Genomic DNA, 20,291 nt, shown 5'->3' with positions numbered 1-20,291 from the left:
AAAGAGACTTAGGCAGAAATGAAATTCATTTTGTTACATCTTAAAAGCAGTAGTAAATACCTCTCTTGCATGATCATATATCCATGTTTTCTGAGAACTTATAATCAGGAATTGGAACACGCCCTGACTCCATTCTACTAAGATCTTCTAAAAGAATTGCATAGTGTCTCTTCACTTCCTCCACCGATTTATTGCCAACTTCTTTAGCTATATTTTGCCACCGATCTCGGGTGTGTTCATCGTACAAGACCAATGCCTTTTCAAATTGTTTGTTCTGCAATCTGGTCCAAGAGGGAAAATGTTCTTTGTTGTTACTATTGTTCAAGGAATTTGAAGCCATTGGGTTGCGTACTTTCATTGAATTTATAAGAAGAAATATTGAAGTATATATGGTACAATTGTTGTACTTATCCTTTATATATATATATATATATATATATATATATATATGGAGGTGTTAAGATTTACGTTGGTTGTGGCTTGAGTATAGGTCACTCGTTGCTAACTTATATATAGATTAAACGTGTGACATCAATTCTGTTTATATCTCGAGCTGATCGTGTTTCGTGGTAAAGATAAATATCAGAAGTCATGCTAAATGACACCAATACTAGATAACACTAAATGATTTGAATAAATCTGATTCGTTATTAATTATATTTACAGAATTACAGCAGTGCTATTCAGCACGAATTATAACAATTATACTAAATTAAACATGTAAATCTATACGTGGATGAATATATATTGCTTTTTATTTTATAAAATAAACATTAATTATAAAATTAATAATATATATAGCATTATAACACATGGTGGATGGTTTTGACGGAATACGTTTTGTGACGATTTAACGAAATTATTTTTATACAAATTAGCATTACTATTTAAATTGTTATTAAAGTGAAATTGTTATTACTGTTTAAAACAACATACTATACACAACTTTGTTTTTGAACTAGTGTCTTTTTTTTATTTTACAGTTGAACTAGTGTTTTTATTTTTGTTATTTATTACTAGTGAGCAGTGACATGTTTCTCTACCTAAGTAAACGGTGAGTGATAGCAACACAACAACACCTAGCAGGTCCATGAGGATACAGAAGAGGCCCACTTGCCTTTGTGACTTTGTGTAGTCCACGTGCAGATGAAGCCACAACAATCCTAGCAATACTATTATGCCTGATATGGATTCTCCACTCATTCTGTTATTATCCCTCCACCAGCTAATGATTAGCTTATCTTCTTTCTCCTGTAATCATTATAAATACAACAATTAGTAATGAAAGAGTAAAGAAGAATTATCCAGTAGCTTAGCATAGTTTGGTTCCAAATATTGAGTGTTTCGGTGGCTCAGGGTCATGCATGAAAGTCTAATCTGAAACACAAAGTTTATGTTTATACCTGATTTTGTCAAGAATTTGTTTCAACACATGTTTTTGTACTAAGCAACTTTTTTTATTTTAGGTAAATTTTAGCACACAGGAGACAATATAAGCTATATAGATGAAATTTAATTGACATGCTAAATGAATTAAGAAATTCCACACTGACTGCAACAGTAAAAGACTCAATTATCAATCTAATAATTGATATAATTGGAACACAATCAGTTAATCACAACTCCAGATGATAGAATGCAACTGTAAGAGACTCAATTAACAATCTAATAATTGAAACAATTGGGCATAATCGATCAGTTTATCACAACTCCAAATGATATATAGAGTACTGGTAAGATCATAAATTTCTACCTTCGATAAAAGTGCCAAGTCTAAAACAAAAAAAGAGAGTCACAAGTACTTCAGGCTGAAGAACAACAAATTAAAAACACTGAAAACACCACAAACATGATCAATGTGCAGGGCAAAATATAATGACATAGCGAGGTGCCACACAAGTCTTGACCACATAAGCATAGCTATAAGAATTAGGGCAAATGATCTTGAAAAGATGAGCAAACACAGTTGGCTTGCACCTCCCAGCAAACTCACCAGTGCAAAAATACCTATCAGACTTTGCAGCCAAGCAAACACTCTTGCACCCTACAACCTTCCCATTCCTCTCCACAACCAAAGAAGAAGGGCAATAAACGTTCAAGTTAACCTCACACGCCGCAATACCGCAACCTGCACCACCACCACCCGCAGGCTTCACTGACGCTGGAAGGTTAAACCCATCAACCAAACTAACATCATAGAAATGCAATGGTGATTGAGAGGTTCCAAGGGTAATTTCTACTAGTGTAGCTGGAGGGATTCCACCAATTCCATTGCATTGTAAAAGGCCTCCACAATCACCTATTGGACATGAACCTTTTGCTGTTTTATGGTCGAAGGAACAACCTTGTCTGCCTCATATTCTCCCTGACCAACCCTTAGGGACTTGGATAACAACCTCTTCGCCGCTTCCAAGGTGGAATCCACCATGTTTAGGTGAAGGGTGTCCTCCATTGCTGAGAACTCCTACATATTAACACCACAAACCATACACTTAGGAACATACTTTTTTTTAATGATTGTTTTTTTTGGCTTAAATACATTTGTCTTACAATTTAGTATATTTTTTTTGTAATTTTTTCATTTTATTCATTAGAAAATGTGTTAATTTTATTTTTCAACCTTAAAATACTTTAAATAATATTTTAAATAATAAAAAAATATTTTGAATGATGAAAAAATATTATCTAAAAGTACTTTAATAACAAAAAATAAATTTTAAAAGAAATAAAACAAAAAAATTATAAAAAAATATATTTAAATATTTTCTTTTTGATTTTTCAAATGCTTTGTCAATCAGGCATGCAAATGTGAGTAATAAATTCCTCATACCATGATTTTAAATTATTCTCACATCTTTTTGCTTGAAATTTCTCCCAATATCAAATATCACAAAAAAAACCACATTGAGGATTGAGACTGCAATTTAAAACCATACCTAATACTATATCATGAACTAAATATCACAATAGTTTAAGTAAATAGACAAAGTTAGTTTATTTAAATGACACGTGTAAGTCAACTACAAGAAACTAATAGAATAGATCGAATAAAAATAAAGAGCATGAAACGTAATGTAACGCAATGCAATGACTAATGAGACAGTTCAGTTCAAGTAGTAATGAAGAAAAATGAGTTGAGAAGCTTAATTTCATGGGATAAGCATGCGATTGTGCGAGGGAGATGGAGACTAGAATGCAGAAGAAAATGAAGTAATGGGAGGAAGTAGCCATTGAGTTTAGGAAAGTGGAAAACCGTTTCTACCCTTTCCTTCTCCAATTAATTAATTGTGGATGTATGTTTCATATCACAGGGCTGCATATACAAGGAAAAAGCATGGGGAATGAGGTTCCTTCTTTTTAGCCATTTTCCACTTCTGTTTCAAAACCGTTTCCCACTACCTTCATTTCTTAGTTTTTACCCTTCATTACTTGAGCTATTAATATTTGTAAAACAAAAATTGGGAGTAGCGATTTTATTTATTTATGTTATACTAATATATTTTGTTAGAGATGAAATAAACATAATATTGGTATTTTATACTCTTGTTTAGAAAAAAAAATCACGAACAAAAGATCTTCTTTTTCAGCTGATGTGAGACGCAATAGCATTCTATTGTCACCATTTAAGTTTTCCCCAAAAACCAAAAGGAAAACAAAATGCTTTGGCTATTATTTACTAATAGTATATTTTTATCTATGCTAAATTCAGTAAACTGCTAATAAGCATGAAGCTATTAATACCAAACCAGAAAAAAGGGAAACTAATAAATGAAGTAACTTGTAATCCTTTTTTTTTTTTTTTTGTAACGTGGAATCCTTTGACTTAACAAAGTAGTAGTAAAGTTTTAGTATTACAACTTACAATTTAATGAAATTAATAATAGTTTATATTTGAAATTATTTAATATTTTATTTTTAAAAGTATTTGTTAATATAATATTATTTATAAATATAAACAAATTAGATGAACTATAAAATAAAATTATATATATTTTGTTTAAATTGACTTGAATATAATAGATAAATAAATTATTTAATTTTAAAAAATTAATTAATATCCATTTAATAATTAGTTATACATGAGTATATATTTATTTATTTGTGAACCAAAGTATTGTTTGACCAAAAGGTAATGAAATGATTGATAGTCTGAGATTCATTTAAAATATTAATATTATATCTAATCTCCTATTAAGAGACAACTATTTAGAATAACATTATATATATTTCAATGCTTGATGGCTTGATTTCTAATTAACAGAAAGAGTAAATATACATACACCCAGGATATTTAAAAATTGAACTCTAATCTAATTATCTAATAATAAATAATAAAAGCGGTAGAGTTGGGCTCTGGAGGAGAGAATCGGCACGAATATCGGTTTTCGCATTGCTTGTGGCAAAACAAACCGGTCCGGCCGAAACCGGATCCATTCCAAGAGAAGGCAACTCAACCGGATCCCTCTCTCTCTCTGCCCTAACCGGTCCGGTTCTCTTCTCTTCTCTTCTATTCGGTTAGTTCTCTCTTCCTATTCCTCCTCTCCTCCTTCAATTAAAAAATAAAAAAAGCGATTCATCAAACCGGGTATGCACTTTTCTTTTTCCAACTCTCTCTTTTTTGTTCTTCAATTTTCATTTTTTTTTCTTCCTTAAAGAAACCAGTCCTAGAAGCTGTAGAGATTTGATTTTGAATAATGATGGAAACTTTGTAACAACTGAATACAGATTTGGGTCATGAGAAAGTTGTTGTCTTTTTGTTGCAGTCACACTAACATGGCTGTCGTGTTGTTATTAATGTCCAAAGTGGTTGATGTGATTATAGGAAAAAGAAAAAAAAAATGGGTTCGAATCTGGAACCAGTGCCAATTACATCCCAGAAACATGACCCGGCATGGAAGCATGTTCAGATGTTTAAGAATGGGGACAAGGTCCAGCTGAAGTGCATATATTGTCTGAAGATGTTCAAGGGTGGTGGGATTCATAGGATTAAGGAACACCTTGCTTGTCAGAAAGGGAATGCTTCCACTTGCAGCCGTGTCCCCCATGATGTCAGGCTTCACATGCAGCAGAGTTTGGATGGGGTTGTGGTGAAGAAGAGGAGGAAGCAGAGGATCGAGGAGGAGATTATGAGTGTTAATCCTTTGACCACTGTTGTGAACTCACTTCCCAATAATAATCAGGTGGTGGATGTGAATCAGGGGCTGCAGGCCATTGGCGTGGAGCACAATTCAACTCTGGTAGTGAATCCTGGTGAAGGAATGAGTAGGAATATGGAAAGGAGGAAGAAAATGAGAGCTGCCAAGAATCCTGCAGCAGTTTATGCAAACTCTGAGGATGTTGTTGCTGTGGAGAAGAATGGATTGTTCCCCAAAAAGATGGACAACCACATTTATATGGCCATTGGTCGGTTTTTGTATGATATTGGCGCACCTTTTGATGCTGTGAACTTGGTCTTTTTTCAAGAAATGGTTGACGCAATTGCTTCAAAGGGGACGGGTTTTGAACGGCCCTCACATCATGAACTTCGGGGTTGGATCCTGAAGAATTCTGTGGAGGAAGTGAAGAATGATATAGATAGATGCAAGATGACTTGGGGGAGGACTGGCTGTTCCATTTTGGTTGACCAATGGACAACAGAAACTAGTAGAATACTGATAAGTTTTTTGGCATATTGTCCGGAAGGCCTAGTGTTTTTGAAATCCTTGGATGCTACTGAGATTTTAACTTCTCCTGATTTTCTGTATGACTTGATAAAACAAGTAGTAGAAGAAATTGGAGTTGGGAAAGTGGTGCAAGTGATTACATCAGGTGAAGAACAATATGGTATTGCTGGTAGACGGTTGATGGATACTTTTCCTACCCTTTATTGGAGCCCTTCTGCTGCTCATTGCATTGATTTGATACTTGAAGATTTTGGAAATCTTGAGTGGATTAGTGCAGTGATTGAACAAGCTAAATCTGTAACAAGATTTGTGTACAATTACAGTGCAATTTTGAATATGGTTAAAAGGTATACCTTAGGGAATGATATTGTGGATCCCTCTTTCTCACGCTTTGCGACAAACTTTACCACATTGAAACGGATGGTTGATCTTAAACACAATTTACAGGCCTTGGTCACTTCTCAGGAGTGGGCGGATTGCCCATATTCAAAGCAAACCGCTGGTCTTGAAATGTTAGATTGCTTAAGCAATCAAACATTTTGGTCTTCATGCGACATGATTGTTTGTCTAACAGCTCCTCTCTTAAAAGTTCTGAGAATAGCTGGTAGTGAGATGAGACCTGGAATGGGATACGTTTATGCTGGAATGTACCGGGTAAAAGAAGCAATTAAAAAAGCACTTGGTAAGAGGGAGGAATATATGGTGTACTGGAATATTATACATCATAGATGGGAAAGGCTGTGGAATCATCCTCTTCATGCTGCTGGATTCTACCTTAATCCAAAGTTCTTCTATAGTATTCAAGGAGATATACTCGGTCAGATTGTCTCTGGAATGTTTGACTGCATAGAGAGATTGGTACCTGATACAAGAATCCAAGATAAAATTATCAAAGAGATAAACTTATACAAGTCTGCTGCAGGAGACTTTGGGAGAAAGATGGCAGTCAGAGCTAGAGATAATCTGCTTCCTTGTAAGTTTCCAATGGCCCATTCTCCTAGATAATATTAGTGTATTCAGTTGCTGTGTTGTTGCTTAACTTTCCCAACATTAAGTAATTCCATTGAAAAAATAAATTAGAAACTATGCAGAGTATACAAATAGTTCTAAAAGAGTGTTGATTTCAAAACTGATGATCCGAAAGAGGACAAAAATTGACTGTGTCAAGGATTTATACTTTTGACATGATGACCAATGCTATAGAAGTTGAAGTTGAAATTTTCTGTCTGTATTTTCTTCACAAGTAACTTATAGGTTTAGAATCACTGCCAGCATAATTGTTTTCTGCACTCATGAATTATAACCTGTCTGGAGTTACACAAACAACAGTTGAGTTCTAAATATGTGACTTTTATGCAGGAGAATTTAAAATTTCATCGCATAAGACATCCACTTGAGTATTTCCTTTCTCTCATGACCACTTGTTAATTGTCTTTTAATTTTTTCTGTTTTTCTAGCTGAATGGTGGTCAACATATGGAGGGGGATGCCCTAACTTGTCCCGGTTAGCAATTCGAATTCTCAGCCAAACATCTAGTGTCATGTCCTGCAAGAGAAACCAGGTTCCTTTTGAACAGATAATCAACACAAGGAATTACATAGAGCGCCAACATCTTACCGATCTTGTCTTCGTTCACTGCAATTTACGATTAAGACAAATGTGAGCTTAATCTGTTGTATATTGAATATTGATAAATTGTTTCAATGCAGTTGCCAGTTGAAGGGAACTATAGTGTATTGTTTGATTTACTTTCAGGTTTATGAGTAAAGAGCAAAATTTTAGTGATCCCCTATCATTTGACAACGTTAGTAATGTTGAAGAATGGATTAGGCCGAGGGACTTATACGTAGACGATGAGTGTGGGAACTCAGATTGGATGGCACTGGATCCATCTTCAGTTAACACAATGCTTTTAAGGCCTTTAAATGATGAAACTGAAGATTTGGGTGAAGGTAAGCTGCATGTACTTAAACGGATATGGAAACTGTGCGGTAGAAAATGCCATTAAACTAACATGTTTTCAACTGTTGCAGGTTATGATGATTATGAGATTTTCAGTTTTGGGAAAGACAGTGAGGATGAAAACACTGGAGACAAGTTGTTAGACCAATAGTGTATGATCAGAAGAACCATGCTTTTGTTTGTGGAATCTGTGCTGATAGCTTTCCACATTATTGCCTGCATAAAAGGTGTAATATCAACGTGTTTCCATTGTTTTCCCAAGTAGTGGTTGGAAGAAATTAATTAATCATGGAAATAAATGGAAGGAAACTGAGTTGTGGTATGGTGGTCCTTTTTGGGCAAGTCTTGCAGTGTTTCTGTACAGTTTACATGTACTGTATTTAATAGTTTTTTTTTTCTTACACAACTAGAGTGTACAGCTCTTGGAAACTGAAAATAAATGGATAATCGAACCTTCAATTTTTCATTTTTGGCTAAGATTCGTCTTACTGTGATAAATGATCACAAAAATACAAGCTGATGAGTGCTGATGATGTGGACGTGATTGTATTATAGGTGTGTTTGATTTGCTGTCAAATCATGTCCAACGTGAATGTTACTAGAGAAATGGATTTATTGATTATGTTCGAGACAAAGTAAAAGAAAAAAAAAGAGAGAAAAGTTGAATGTGTATTTGTCCAAATAATGGCCTATTTGATCCGATTAAACATTTTTTACAAAAGTCATTGTAACAAAGGTCCTGCAATTGAACAACGACATCGTTTATATTTAAAAGTTAAAACCGATTTTTGCAAGTGAACTAAAGGGTGTCCAGAAATCAGTCTCTTGGTTTATTCAGGTTGTTCCTTTTCTCGTTTATACTTTATATACACTTGATACAATATGTATGGTGTTTTTGTTTGATATTCCACCTTAACTAATTCCCTCTCATTTACCAGACGAAATTATTCCAACGCCTTCTTTTTTCATCATCAACAGATATATTAAATCTGTTCGGGGTCATCACGTGTCAGTTCGACAATAATTGAAACTTTACTCTCTCTCTCTCTCTCTTTTTTTTCACTTTTTACTCTCTCTTTCTTTACATTTTCTCTTCGTGTTGATTTTGTTAATGACTGTACATTTACACGTAACCCATGATCTAATTTACATATAAACTGAATTCGAGATTAAATACTTCAATTACGGTCAAATACACAAATAAATTCAATTAAACATTACAAATCAAAATCAAATAATTCCACGTTAATTTAGAGGAAAAAATAATATAAAAGTGATGTTTGAACACTCAAAATTTATAAAGATCTCACCAACACTTCTCATATCTCTCATATTTCTCTTTTGTTATGTTATATTATCTATTTTATCAATTATCTCTCATATTTTCTTATTTCTCACATGATGTATATACCTAAATGGTGTCAAAGAATTATTTCCCAAAATATAATTAAAGATAAAAAAATAGAAAAATTAAGCTTGGCCTGACAAAGAGAAGAGAATCTAGTGAAAATTTAATCAAGTGATTAATATATCGGTATTAAGATTAAATCATTTGATAATACTCAAGTTTGATAATTAATAAAAATAATTATTATTTACACTTTATATAATTTTGATTGAATTTTAAATTAGTCTGGTTTCTTTTCTTTTTTTTTACAAGGATTAAGTAAAAAAAATTAAAAATCTAGTGCAAGCTTTGGAATAATAAAAGTTGAAACTGTGTGACAGTGTCCTCTTACCTACCGGCCACCGGAAAGTGACAGAGACGACGCAGATGCACTCTCCACGTCAAAAAACGACGCCGTCGAATACGAATGAACATAACCCTTAAACTCCCCATCTCCCCCGCCACCTTCTTTCTTCCCATCCCCCACCTCCGGCGGCGCCACCTCCCTCTCCATGTACCTCACCACCTGCCTCATACTGGGCCTCTCTTCCGGCGCCTCCGCGGAACACAACAACCCCACCTTCACCACCAACAAAGCCTCCACCTCATCAAACACCCCACCCAACCTACGGTCCACCACCGCCAACACGTTCCCCACGCGCCACCGCTCCCACACCCACTCCACCAGCACAAGCTCCTCCGGCTGCGCCTTCACCTCAATCGGCCTCCTCCCACACACCACCTCCAACACCAACGCCCCGAACGCATAAACATCAGAACTCGTCGTTGGTTTCCCCGTCCGTGTGAGCTCCGGCGCAAGATACCCCAGCGTTCCCACCACACGTGTGGTGCCAGGGTTCGCACCGTGCTCGTAAAGCTTGGCCAAACCAAAATCACCCAACCTTCCGTTCATCTCGTTGTCCAACAAAACATTCCCCGCTTTCACGTCTCTGTGAATCACCGTTTGCTCCCACTCCTCGTGCAAATAAACTAACCCTAAAGCCACACCTTTTATTATCTTAAACCTTTGCTCCCAACTAAGTATTCTCCTCGGTTGGTCGAAGAATAGGTATTTGTCTAAGCTTCCGTTTCGCATGAAATCGTAGACCAACAATAGCTCGTTTTGTTTCCGACACCAACCTAGTAACTGTACGAGGTTTCTGTGTCGGAGCCTTCCTATGGTTGAGATTTCCGACACGAACTCCTGCATGCCTTGTTTTGATTCGTGCGAGACTCGCTTCACTGCGACTTCGATGTGGGACTTCGGGAGGACACCTTTGTAGACACGACCGAACCCTCCGAACCCGATGAGGTTCTGGTCTTTGAAGCCTTTTGTAGCTTTGTGTAGCTCCTTGTATGGGAATCTGTGTGGCCCTACAACTTCCATCTCCCAAGCTTCGATCAATTCGGTCTTTCTCATCTTTCTGTAATAACATGCTAGAGCAATTGCTGCGAGTGTAATTGGAATGATCAGTGCTAACATTAAGCGCTTTTGAGCTTTGTAGGAGGCGGAGAGCGAAGGGAGGTTTTTCAAGGAGAGAGTTTTGGCGTCTCCGTTTGTTTTGAAGCTCCAACCGAGGATGTAGTGGGAGCTCGCGAGTAACCCTGTTGAAGAGGAGAACCCAACGTACATGGAATCTTGGAGAATCGGTGAGAGATCTACTTTGTATGACAAAATTGGTGAAGTGGGTTTGGAGGAAGTTGTGGAGAGTCTAACTTCTAAGTTGTTTTTTAAGGAATCGTAATCAACCCATGCTTGAGTCACTTCACCACTCTTCAAATTGAGGTTTTGCTTATTATTTCGGGAAAAAAACGCAGCTTCCACGGATTTGTTGGATGCCATGTTGTTGAGGTTGATGCCGACATGGTTGTCGTTGATGTCTCCGAATTCGAAGTCTTGGACGGTGTCGAATTCCACTGCAAATAAGTGGTTTGAGAAATTCCCCACATCGTTTGGGTTAAGGAGGCCCAAGTACTGGCTAGGGTACGCATCTTTAAGCGATGTGGAGCGTGAAATGGTGAAGGCGAAACCGTGGCCACCGAGTTTTGGGTACTGTGGGATGATTGCAAACGCAAAAGCGGTGGAAAAGGATACAACTTTGGCGTTTTTGTGCTTGAACTGAATTGGTGTTGGATAAAACGCGTGCCCGATTACTCTCTGATTGTCGTTTGTTAAACGAAGTAGGCCCTTGTGCTCAATCGCTGCTCCTCCGTTTAAGGTTATGTTGGAGGCACCACCACCACCAAACCCGTTGAAGAAAAACTCTTCTTGCTGACATTTTCCAAGGTTTGTGGCCATAAGGGTCAGAACACAGAGATGAAGCACAAGCACAGGTGTTTTGGTTTTGGCCATCATGTGAGACAGAGCAAAACTCTATTCACATGTTACATACTTCATATTTTTTTTGTTTCAATTATCAAGAGCAAGCATTAAGTAATAAGCATAAATAATGTGGTGTTGTGTTTGTGGGTTATAAACTGAAACGTGGTTCTTACTTGTTTGTTTGAATTCTCTCACATGTTTAGTGTTTACCATGGATTGTGACTGAACCTAGCTCTACTACCATTTTTGTATCTCATCATCATCGCCCACTTCCACTTCCACTTCCTTTCATTTTTTTAAGTCAGCTTTATACCATTTTATTTTATGTGTTGCTGTCTCATCCTATTGTTCTTTTCCTTTAAAATGTTATTCACTATGCATATGCTTGCATGTAGGCCATACTTGGAGGGTTGTATAGCTGAACGTGGATGGCATGTGATGTCAAGTGTTTCTTTCTTTACAATTTATATGGATGAGACAATTTTTTCCTTCTTTGTTTAATTTTTAAATTCATGTATTACTGGAATATGATGGAAAGTTAATTAATTTAATATTATTAATTTGATGGGCAAGAGTTTCATTCTGGATTATACTATATGTTTCACAGTGTTTCAGATATAATTAATTGAGAGTCAGCGTCAACTCAGCAAAGAAAGCTGTCATTTTCCACGCCTTGTTTTATGTTTTAAGTGACAATAAATGTCTGAACATTCAGGTAAAAATAACATAAAATATAATGGTGTGGATAAGTTTGGCTTTTGAAATATCAAATATACACCAATTTTTATTAGCTTGTCAAAACGGGAAACCGACCTTTAGGAGATATCGATATGTTCAGACATTAGTAATTACATTTTCTTTCAAAAAGTTGTGATTATCAATCTTTATATATTTAAATTGAATGCAGTAAAAAAATATTTAAATTGAATACGCACTTGTTAGGGTGAACTTCTTTTCTAATTTGCTTTCTTTTTTATATACACAGTACATTTTAATAGTAAATATCTCATATTTTGATTTCTTTTATGTTTTTATTCGTTTAAATATTATCACATAAAATTAGTGTAAATTATAATTTTAACACTTTATATCTTAATAGATAAAAAATATGATGTGTCTTAGTTTACAAAACTCATTTTCATGATTTTACCCTAAATTATAATAAAATAAAATTATCATTATTGGTAATGTTAACATTTTTTATTATCCTTTCTTCTTTTTGACAAAATAATTAATTACCTTGTGGTATGCTTGAACGTCTGCTATATAAAGGTGCACAGTTAAAAATGACACATAGTTATTAAAACTAATAGTAAGAGATTTGGATAGTTTACAAAATTCTAGGTTCAAATTTTATTATTGTCACTGTATACACACGCACCAAAAAAAAATAACTTACAGAATAAGACTGTATGTAGATTTATCTAATACAACAAAAAATTAAAAAAAAAATGAACAAAAAAGATTAAGCTCAAAAAACAAAATATTGAAAATAGGAAGAATAAAATATCTTCAATGTTGTTGATATAATCAACTGATTTATAACGCCCCAATCTTTAACAACTCAATTAATTTTCTCTCCAATAAATATTTTTATTAACAAGTTACTTAATTCATAAATATTAGATTTTTCTCTTGTATATTTAATACAAAGTTATGCAATTCATAAACAATAATTTCTTATATAAATAATTTTATTTAATTTTAAGTAACTCAAAATCATATATGACACAATTTTTTTTTTTAAACAACCTATTAAGCAACTCCCATTATAAATACTCTTAAATCCATTTCTAAATTAGATTTTGGAACTTGATTTAATTCAAACCAATCAAATTTACAAATATATATGTATAATTTTATTTTTGAATTAAGCGTATCTTCTAAACTTATGTGAGTTAAATTACAATACTAGTACCGCATAGTTATGAAAGTGCATGTATAAAAAAAAGTTATGAAAAGTGCATTTGAGTGAAAATCGATTTTTAGTGAATCTTTGTGTACTCTACGAACCCAAATTACTAGCCCAAAAATATATGCGAGTTGTAGCAAAATGCACGTCTTGTCTATTCGTGGGCTCGTGGCAAACTTGACTACCTCCACCCAAAGTTTAGTGCTAGCTCTAATGCTCCTTCACGTCATAAGTGAAATGGAGAAAAAGAATATAAAAAAATAGAATGTAAAAATGGGCTTAAATAGAGAGAAATAATAAAAAAGATAAATTTCTCTTCACTTATTTGAAAAAGTAAAAATAAATAAATAAGTTATATGAATTTTTTTATATTAATTAAAATTAGTTATAACCTAATTAAATAAATTAAACTATCACTCTATTATTTTTTATTAACATTAAAATATTTTTTATTTTTTTAAAAAAATTGTTATTAAAAAATATCAATTCTTTTTTTTTTTTTAAAAAGAGAGAGTTCATCTTCCTTATTTCATGACAATTTAAGGGGAGGAGAATTTTTTTTAATGGATCCCATATAAAACTTTTTTTTTCACATTTCTCATCTCTAAAAAAAAGTGAAAAATTAATGAGACTTTTTTTTTAATATTTCTCCTCTCAAACAAAAAGTTAATATTTCTATCGAATCTCTATTCTTCCATTTCTTTTTTCTCTAATTGCATAGACACAAATAAAGAGAAAGTCACATTAGTTACACCCCACTTAAAAATATATTGAAGTGCGTTTGGAATAAAATTTGCATAAAAAATTTGAATCAAAAGTATGATGTAAACTCAAGTTTGATAAAAAAAAAAAAAAAGAGTTTACTATAATCTAATTTACGTTTGAATAATTTTTTCAAAAGTATGTCGATAAAATAAGTTTAGTTTCGATAATACTAATAAAAAAATCTTTTACTTGTGTTGTTGAATAAATACTGCCAACGAAAAATAAATTTTCAAAAACAACCCATATATTACTTCCAACACATAGACACAAACTCAATTTAGTCACAAAACGTAGGTGCAAAATTTTTTTAGGGACAACCAAACATAATAGTAAACTGAGTTTAGTAAGGCATAAGTATCTTGGACTCCCCAAACGATTATCCAAACATAACTAGGCTCTCCACTACTCTCGAGCGATTAGAAAGACTACGAACTTTACTTGTCTCATCTAATCATGATTTATATGTTCCTTAAGTCCTCAACCATATAAATAGCCTAGCCCCACTCTGGTCATATATGCATTATGCATAACATTTTCTTGGTGTTATTTCTTTTTTGGCGGGGGGTCAATAATTCATTCATGAAAATGTCCATCGACACTTACATAAGGGTACATATGCTAAAAGAACATTACAGTGTAACATATGAAAAATGAAAGATCACGTTAAAAGAGTGTTATCAGTGCAACATCTGATGGGAGTTATTTGATAAGTGGTTTGGGTGCTCATTTCTTTTTGGGCCTAAAGTAGTTACTGTATATAAGGAACAATTTGTAATGTTTATGATTTGGTGGCCGCTTGCCATTCATTATTGAGCTCTGAACTTGACCTTTCTCTCCAAGTTCTTCAGATCCTTAGCACTTGAAAATGAAGCTATAAGGGCTAGATATGTACTAATATTTGTACGTCAAACAAAAGAAATAAATTTTAAAAAAATAAATCAAGAATATAGGACAAAAGGAAAAGGCACCAAATTCAATTTAAGTGGACACTGTAACTCAAAATTATAGAGGAAGACGGTCCAATATGAAAAATATAGTAAGATCATCTCAAACTTAGCATCTTCTCTTTGCACCTAAGACATTGAGAATGCTAAGAATGTTACACGCAAGTTCCATCACAACTTCTAGCACTTGGATTAGTACAACAACCTTCACGAACAGAAATATTTACTTGCCAAGTTTGCTTTGCCTGCACAGAAAAAAAAACAATTCAACAATTTTAGACCAAGTGATATTGGAACCTAACACTATAATTAATTGCAAGTTGAAGGAACATTAAGCTAGATACAAACCTCCAATTCAAGACTGGAAGAAAGTTCCCCTCTGAATAGCATCCTCGTTAGCATTTCCAAGAGCAGCCTCGTTCAAGTACTTGTCAGCCAATTGGACTCTCTTGACATTCTCTTGTTCTTGGACAAGCATGTTACCATACAGCAAGAGCTTCTCCAGAGTCATCTTGGGCTGCTCAAAGGTTGGAGGTCCATCTTTTGAGTTCACAAGCTTCTTCCCAACACTGTCAACACCAACACCAGAAATCCACTTCCTCACTTCATCATCATATACTCTGGCCCTCAGTGCACCAAAGAAATCTGCAGTACAACATGGGATGGGATAACATTAGTATTTTCTCTTTAGTCATTCTTGTTTTCACTAGTTCTATACAAATATTTGAAAATAAGATCCAAAGTGAAAAACAATGGTGATATTATTGCAAGAGTTTAATGGCTATGCACTATTAGAATAAATGTCAATCAATCAGGATTTGCTGTTACGACTTTTAAGGTAGTTATTGTAAAAATCAGCAAACTTATTATACATGTAGTTTGTAAAAGTCAGTGCATAGCCTACTATACAAATCCTTAGTTAACATCTTATAAGACAGGTCTGATACTAGGTTAGAATTTGAGTTTGATTCTAATTCAATATTAAAAGTATCTCATCAGGTGAGGATGGTCTTCTATTTATATAGACTATTTTGAGTATATCACTAGTCAATGCGAGATTTCTAACCGTGATGTTCTATTTTTAGAACATATCAAACATTGAATAGAATTTATATATTATGTTTTGTTCCATTTTAGCACATGTACCACCAAATTCTACACCTTAGTGTTGTAGTGCTTGGTTCTTACCAATGGATTGGCCAGGGAAGGTGTCAACAAGCTTGACAATGTCCTGTTCAGGAATACCATCAGTGCGGAAAATTCCGGTGCAAACACCAATGCGGTCTTCCCTTGTTGGTGCCCAGTAGAACTTCTCCATACGCCCATCACGGATGAGAGGTGCATAGAGTGTTGAGAAATCGTTACCGGTGACAATGATGGGAACACGGGGGTTCTCTTCCTTGTTGTACATACCTGGAAGCTGCACATTGGTGGGGTTATCAGCAATGTTCATGAGAGTGGCATTCACCATCTGGTTGTTCACAGTGTATTGTGTGGTTCCACCAAGACGACCAGCTCCTGCATCAAGATCGTTGATGAAGAGAGCGCACATCTTTCCCTTCTTGATCATGTCTGCAGCTTCACGGTATCTCTGCCTGATCAGTTTTGCTGGCTCTCCTGCATTTCCACTTTCCAACTCTCCAGCACTCATCATGATGGGGCTGTAATGGAATCAATCACAATACCACAAAGGGGTTTAAAAGTTAAAGAGTGTTGGATTTTTTAGTTGTGAGGTTCAATAATAATTCAAATCTTTGATGCAGCATGAGTATAGCAAGACATCAGTTCTTTCCATTGTGTGTGTTTGAGTGAGCTTTTGTAAAACTTATTTTGAGGTGAAATGATTTATATTTAGACGATTTTATTTTAAAATTAGCAAGTTAACAGCCCAAATTTACTATAAAATTTTGGACCCAACACACAAAAGTTACTTTTAAAGCCGTTTAAAAGTCAAAATCAATTCCTCAGCATGACATCGAACAAGTGATTTTATATATAAAATTACATTAGCTGAGCTGATATTTCAATGTGGTTTTGGATGAACTAACGTGAATCTAAAAATGCACATAATGGAGGGGCTAGTTCAGCTAGAAACTCACTTGATTCCCATCTTGGCAAAGACAAGCTCACATTGGAAAGATTTTCCTTGTCCCTTGCCTCCCCAGATACCAAGAATGAGAGGAACCTGTTTGCAAAAATTGAAAAAAAAATAAAAAATGAATGTGTCTCCCAATTTTGCAAAAAGCTAAGATCAGTAGTTTGATGCAGAGAACGTGTTTCTTTCTAGTAATTAACATGCCTTGATGTTGGGCAGGGTCATGAAGTTCTTGGAGATGTGAACAACAAGCTTGTCCATAAAAGCTGGAGCAATGTAGAATCCATCCATTTTGTTGTCCAAGTACCTAATTTAAACACCATCATATCATAATTAAGGGTCAGGTTCATAACAAAATAGAAGTAAACAACACTAAACTAGTGGGAGATATATATAAGGTGGGTTGGATGGATAAACGAGAAGCGAAGAGGGGAAAAGTTGCAAATTCGATATCTTCTGCTAACAAAACTAACAAAAAAAAACAATAAATAGTGACTACTTACTGGCGAAGTCCAGTGCTGAGGTACTCGTAGGAGCTCATGACTGCATAGTGAGTTCCAGCATCCTGTGGAGCTTGGAAAAGGGAGTCAACCAAACCCTTTCCTCTTGTGATGTCTTGTTGGTCGTCTGAGATATCATAGGCAAGACCCTTCCATCTGTCCTTGTCGGTCTGCTGGGTCTCTTCAATCTCTTTCTTCTCTTCTACAGCAACAATCTTGAAGCTTCCACCGGAAACCTTGCTGTTGGGGACCCTTGAGGCAATAACCTTCTTCAAGCTGGTCCCAAAGAAGGCTGAACTGGGAGCTGAAGCTCCAGCTCCAGAACCATTCAGGTTCAACTGCAATGTCACAGTAAAATAAATATTCAGTACTTCAAACATTTGCTCTCTCTTCTCCTTAATTCTTTTTAGAAAATATGTTTTTGTATAGTATCTTCGGTCAAATATAGTGAAGAATTATGCACTTTTATATTAATGAATTTTATTCTCAAACTATAAATGCCATGTAGATTTTGTCTCTTCTAACTTTCTATAACATGATAAAAAAAAAATTTAAAATGGATTAAATTCGTAATTTTTTCAAAATTTAAAAGACTAAATTCATTAATATAAAAATATAAAGACTTTGAACCATATTTGATTAAAAGTACAGAACTAATAAAACATTTTTCCAATTATGGGGTGTCATCGTTAATTTTTTAAGATTTCAATATGTTATATCATGCAACAATGATGAGTTGTATAAACATGCACACGAAGCCACTTGATAGCTTCAATCATTTGAACTTATCATGTAACTATGCCACTATGACACGTAAAATGAAGATAAAGTAAACAACTTATTTGAAAATGGCACAAGGCTACATGCCTACATGAGGTATATTCATTCATTTGAGCCTACTCGTTTTTACATCCCCTTACACTTTTTTAAGTCACACTTTGAATTTTAGCTATTCATCATTTAATCATTACCATTTTTAAGGTTTAAGCATTGATGACTAAGTGGGAAAAAAAAGTGTAAGGGAAATTAAAGGAGAACAAAAACATGATCGTAATTTTTTTATTAAAAATATCATGGCATCATTGACATGTAAAAAGAAAAAAAGTAGGGGAGTGAAGTACTTGCATTGAAAAACATGCATATGAAATAAGACCTTAATAAGGGTAATTGTAATTAAAAAAAGTGCAAGTGTAACAAATTAAAGTGGGAAAGGCATCATACAAGAGCTCTGTTGACAGCTCCGACAGTGGAGACGGAGGCAGCCATGGATGATGATGTCTTTGTGTTTGGAGTTGTAGGGAAGGCTAAGGCTTTTAACTTCAATTGCAAATTCAATGCTAAGTGGCTTGTGACCAGAGGCTGTGACTTATAGTAGTTGCTTGGTAGAGTGAGTGTACACAAAAGGATTGGTCATAGAAGCCTTACATCCACACATACAGGATGGATCAGCCGACACGTGGCAGCATACTGTGCCTGCAAGGTTTTTTGTCACTCTTAGTCCTTCACTTTGCGGTTGGTATTCAAGCTTTTTCTATCTCCACCAGTATTAAGGAGATCTTATTGCCACACAAGCCTATGAGGACTTGTGTCGTTTATTCAAATTCAAGCATCGGTTATTGTCATTTCAGTGCTCTTCAATCTCGATAACCAATGATAATATTATTAGTATTTTTAACCAACAACTACCATAATATTTGAGGTGGTGTTTTACTTACGTAAAGATGGTGCTAATTGACCCCACATAGTAGCCAACAGATCCAATTTTCAGTTTTCATGAAATTATGTTAACTTAGAGTCTTGGAGTATTTTCAGGCGGAGAAAAATTCAACATGGATTATTATGAATTTAATGATAATGCACTGAAAATATAAAATAATAATTTTATTTTATATTATTATCTAATCACAAAAATGTATTTGACCTTTAACATAATTTTATAAAAATTTATAAATTTATCATAAATAATAATTTATTGTATAAAATTATTTTACACTTTAGGTACATAATCCTTCTTCTCAGTTATTGTCTAATAGAAACATAAATTAATTCTGGTGAGTCGGATAATAATCTCATGAAGGTGATTGCACCCCATTACATCCATGGACCCTACGATGATAACAAGCTCCTTGTTCTTCTCCTCTCTCTGCCTCTTCCTCTGTCTCTCTCCTTGTCTCTTCTACGTGTTGCATGTGGTTCTAGGAACACAAACATTCCTCATGCTGCAATTAAAGGAAATTCCCAACTTCACCAGTTTCTTCAGTGTTAAGCTTCAGAATTACCGAAAGATTCAAAAAAGAGAGAGAGAGAAGAGATTATTACATCAGTTCAGATTGCTACTTAATTATACATCCGTATAAGCAAGTTTAAAATTTTCATTTTTGCTTCCAAAAACTTTATATATTTAAATAAACCAAATTCATCTCTCTGTCGTTGTTTTCCTTCATTTTGCCAAACTAGTCAAAAGTTTTTTTTGGAGGAATATATTAATCTCTCTGACTCAGAACCAATTTGGCTATCTGATCGATCCAGTTATATCCTAATCAAAGAAACTCAAATGTATTGCTTAGTATTTTTTTAGTCCTTTTCATAATAAAGAAATATCTTACTTATGGCTTGACACGTGTATATCTTAAGGTACACATGTGGTTTAGCTGCAGATAGAGAGAGGGAAAGTTGAATCTCTGCCCTATGTTTTATTTTCCAAACATTACAAAATTAATGAAATATATGAAGTTCTTGG

The 20,291-nt window shown here is 34.5% G+C and overlaps 3 protein-coding genes and 1 pseudogene across 6 annotated transcripts; 1 reads left to right on the top strand and 3 right to left on the bottom strand.

Moving 5' to 3' along the window:
* Positions 1 to 1,261: 1,261 nt before the first annotated feature.
* On the bottom strand, positions 1,262 to 3,426 carry LOC114396219 (annotated as a pseudogene).
* Positions 3,427 to 4,361: 935 nt separating this feature from the next.
* LOC114396356 lies at positions 4,362 to 8,242 on the top strand. Of its 2 annotated transcripts, none has more exons than XM_028358281.1 (5): positions 4,362 to 4,514; positions 4,823 to 6,636; positions 7,121 to 7,322; positions 7,419 to 7,615; positions 7,697 to 8,242. In XM_028358281.1, the coding sequence occupies exons 2-5, from the start codon at positions 4,839 to 4,841 to the stop codon at positions 7,774 to 7,776; spliced, it is 2,277 nt and encodes a 758-aa protein (XP_028214082.1). In that variant the 5' UTR covers positions 4,362 to 4,514; positions 4,823 to 4,838; the 3' UTR covers positions 7,777 to 8,242. The 2 variants fall into 2 exon arrangements, with proteins under 2 accessions (XP_028214082.1, XP_028214081.1); XM_028358280.1 differs by lacking the exon at positions 4,362 to 4,514 and adding an exon at positions 4,559 to 4,585.
* Positions 6,066 to 11,624, bottom strand: LOC114396357 (L-type lectin-domain containing receptor kinase S.4-like). Of its 3 annotated transcripts, XM_028358282.1 has the most exons (3): positions 9,369 to 11,624; positions 6,385 to 7,298; positions 6,066 to 6,282 (listed from the first exon to the last, which is right to left on the bottom strand). In XM_028358282.1, the coding sequence occupies exons 1-2, from the start codon at positions 11,366 to 11,368 to the stop codon at positions 7,277 to 7,279; spliced, it is 2,022 nt and encodes a 673-aa protein (XP_028214083.1). In that variant the 5' UTR covers positions 11,369 to 11,624; the 3' UTR covers positions 6,066 to 6,282; positions 6,385 to 7,276. The 3 variants fall into 3 exon arrangements, with proteins under 3 accessions (XP_028214083.1, XP_028214086.1, XP_028214084.1); XM_028358285.1 differs by having other exon boundaries at positions 6,066 to 6,525; positions 9,365 to 11,624; XM_028358283.1 differs by lacking the exon at positions 6,066 to 6,282 and having other exon boundaries at positions 6,757 to 7,298; positions 9,365 to 11,624.
* Positions 11,625 to 14,959: 3,335 nt separating this feature from the next.
* LOC114395739 (ribulose bisphosphate carboxylase/oxygenase activase, chloroplastic) lies at positions 14,960 to 18,902 on the bottom strand. The gene is made up of 7 exons (XM_028357585.1): positions 18,773 to 18,902; positions 17,555 to 17,889; positions 17,256 to 17,358; positions 17,056 to 17,141; positions 16,145 to 16,617; positions 15,305 to 15,601; positions 14,960 to 15,201 (listed from the first exon to the last, which is right to left on the bottom strand). Exons 1-6 carry the CDS (start codon positions 18,815 to 18,817, stop codon positions 15,312 to 15,314), a joined length of 1,332 nt encoding a protein of 443 aa, XP_028213386.1. The 5' UTR covers positions 18,818 to 18,902; the 3' UTR covers positions 14,960 to 15,201; positions 15,305 to 15,311.
* Between the last annotated feature and the right edge of the window lie 1,389 nt (positions 18,903 to 20,291).

This window comes from Glycine soja, chromosome 18 (genome assembly GCF_004193775.1).
Source record: "Glycine soja cultivar W05 chromosome 18, ASM419377v2, whole genome shotgun sequence".
Lineage (NCBI taxonomy): Eukaryota > Viridiplantae > Streptophyta > Magnoliopsida > Fabales > Fabaceae > Glycine > Glycine soja.
Note: the sequence above shows the minus strand (reverse complement) of the source record. Positions and strands in the feature narration are given on the sequence as shown.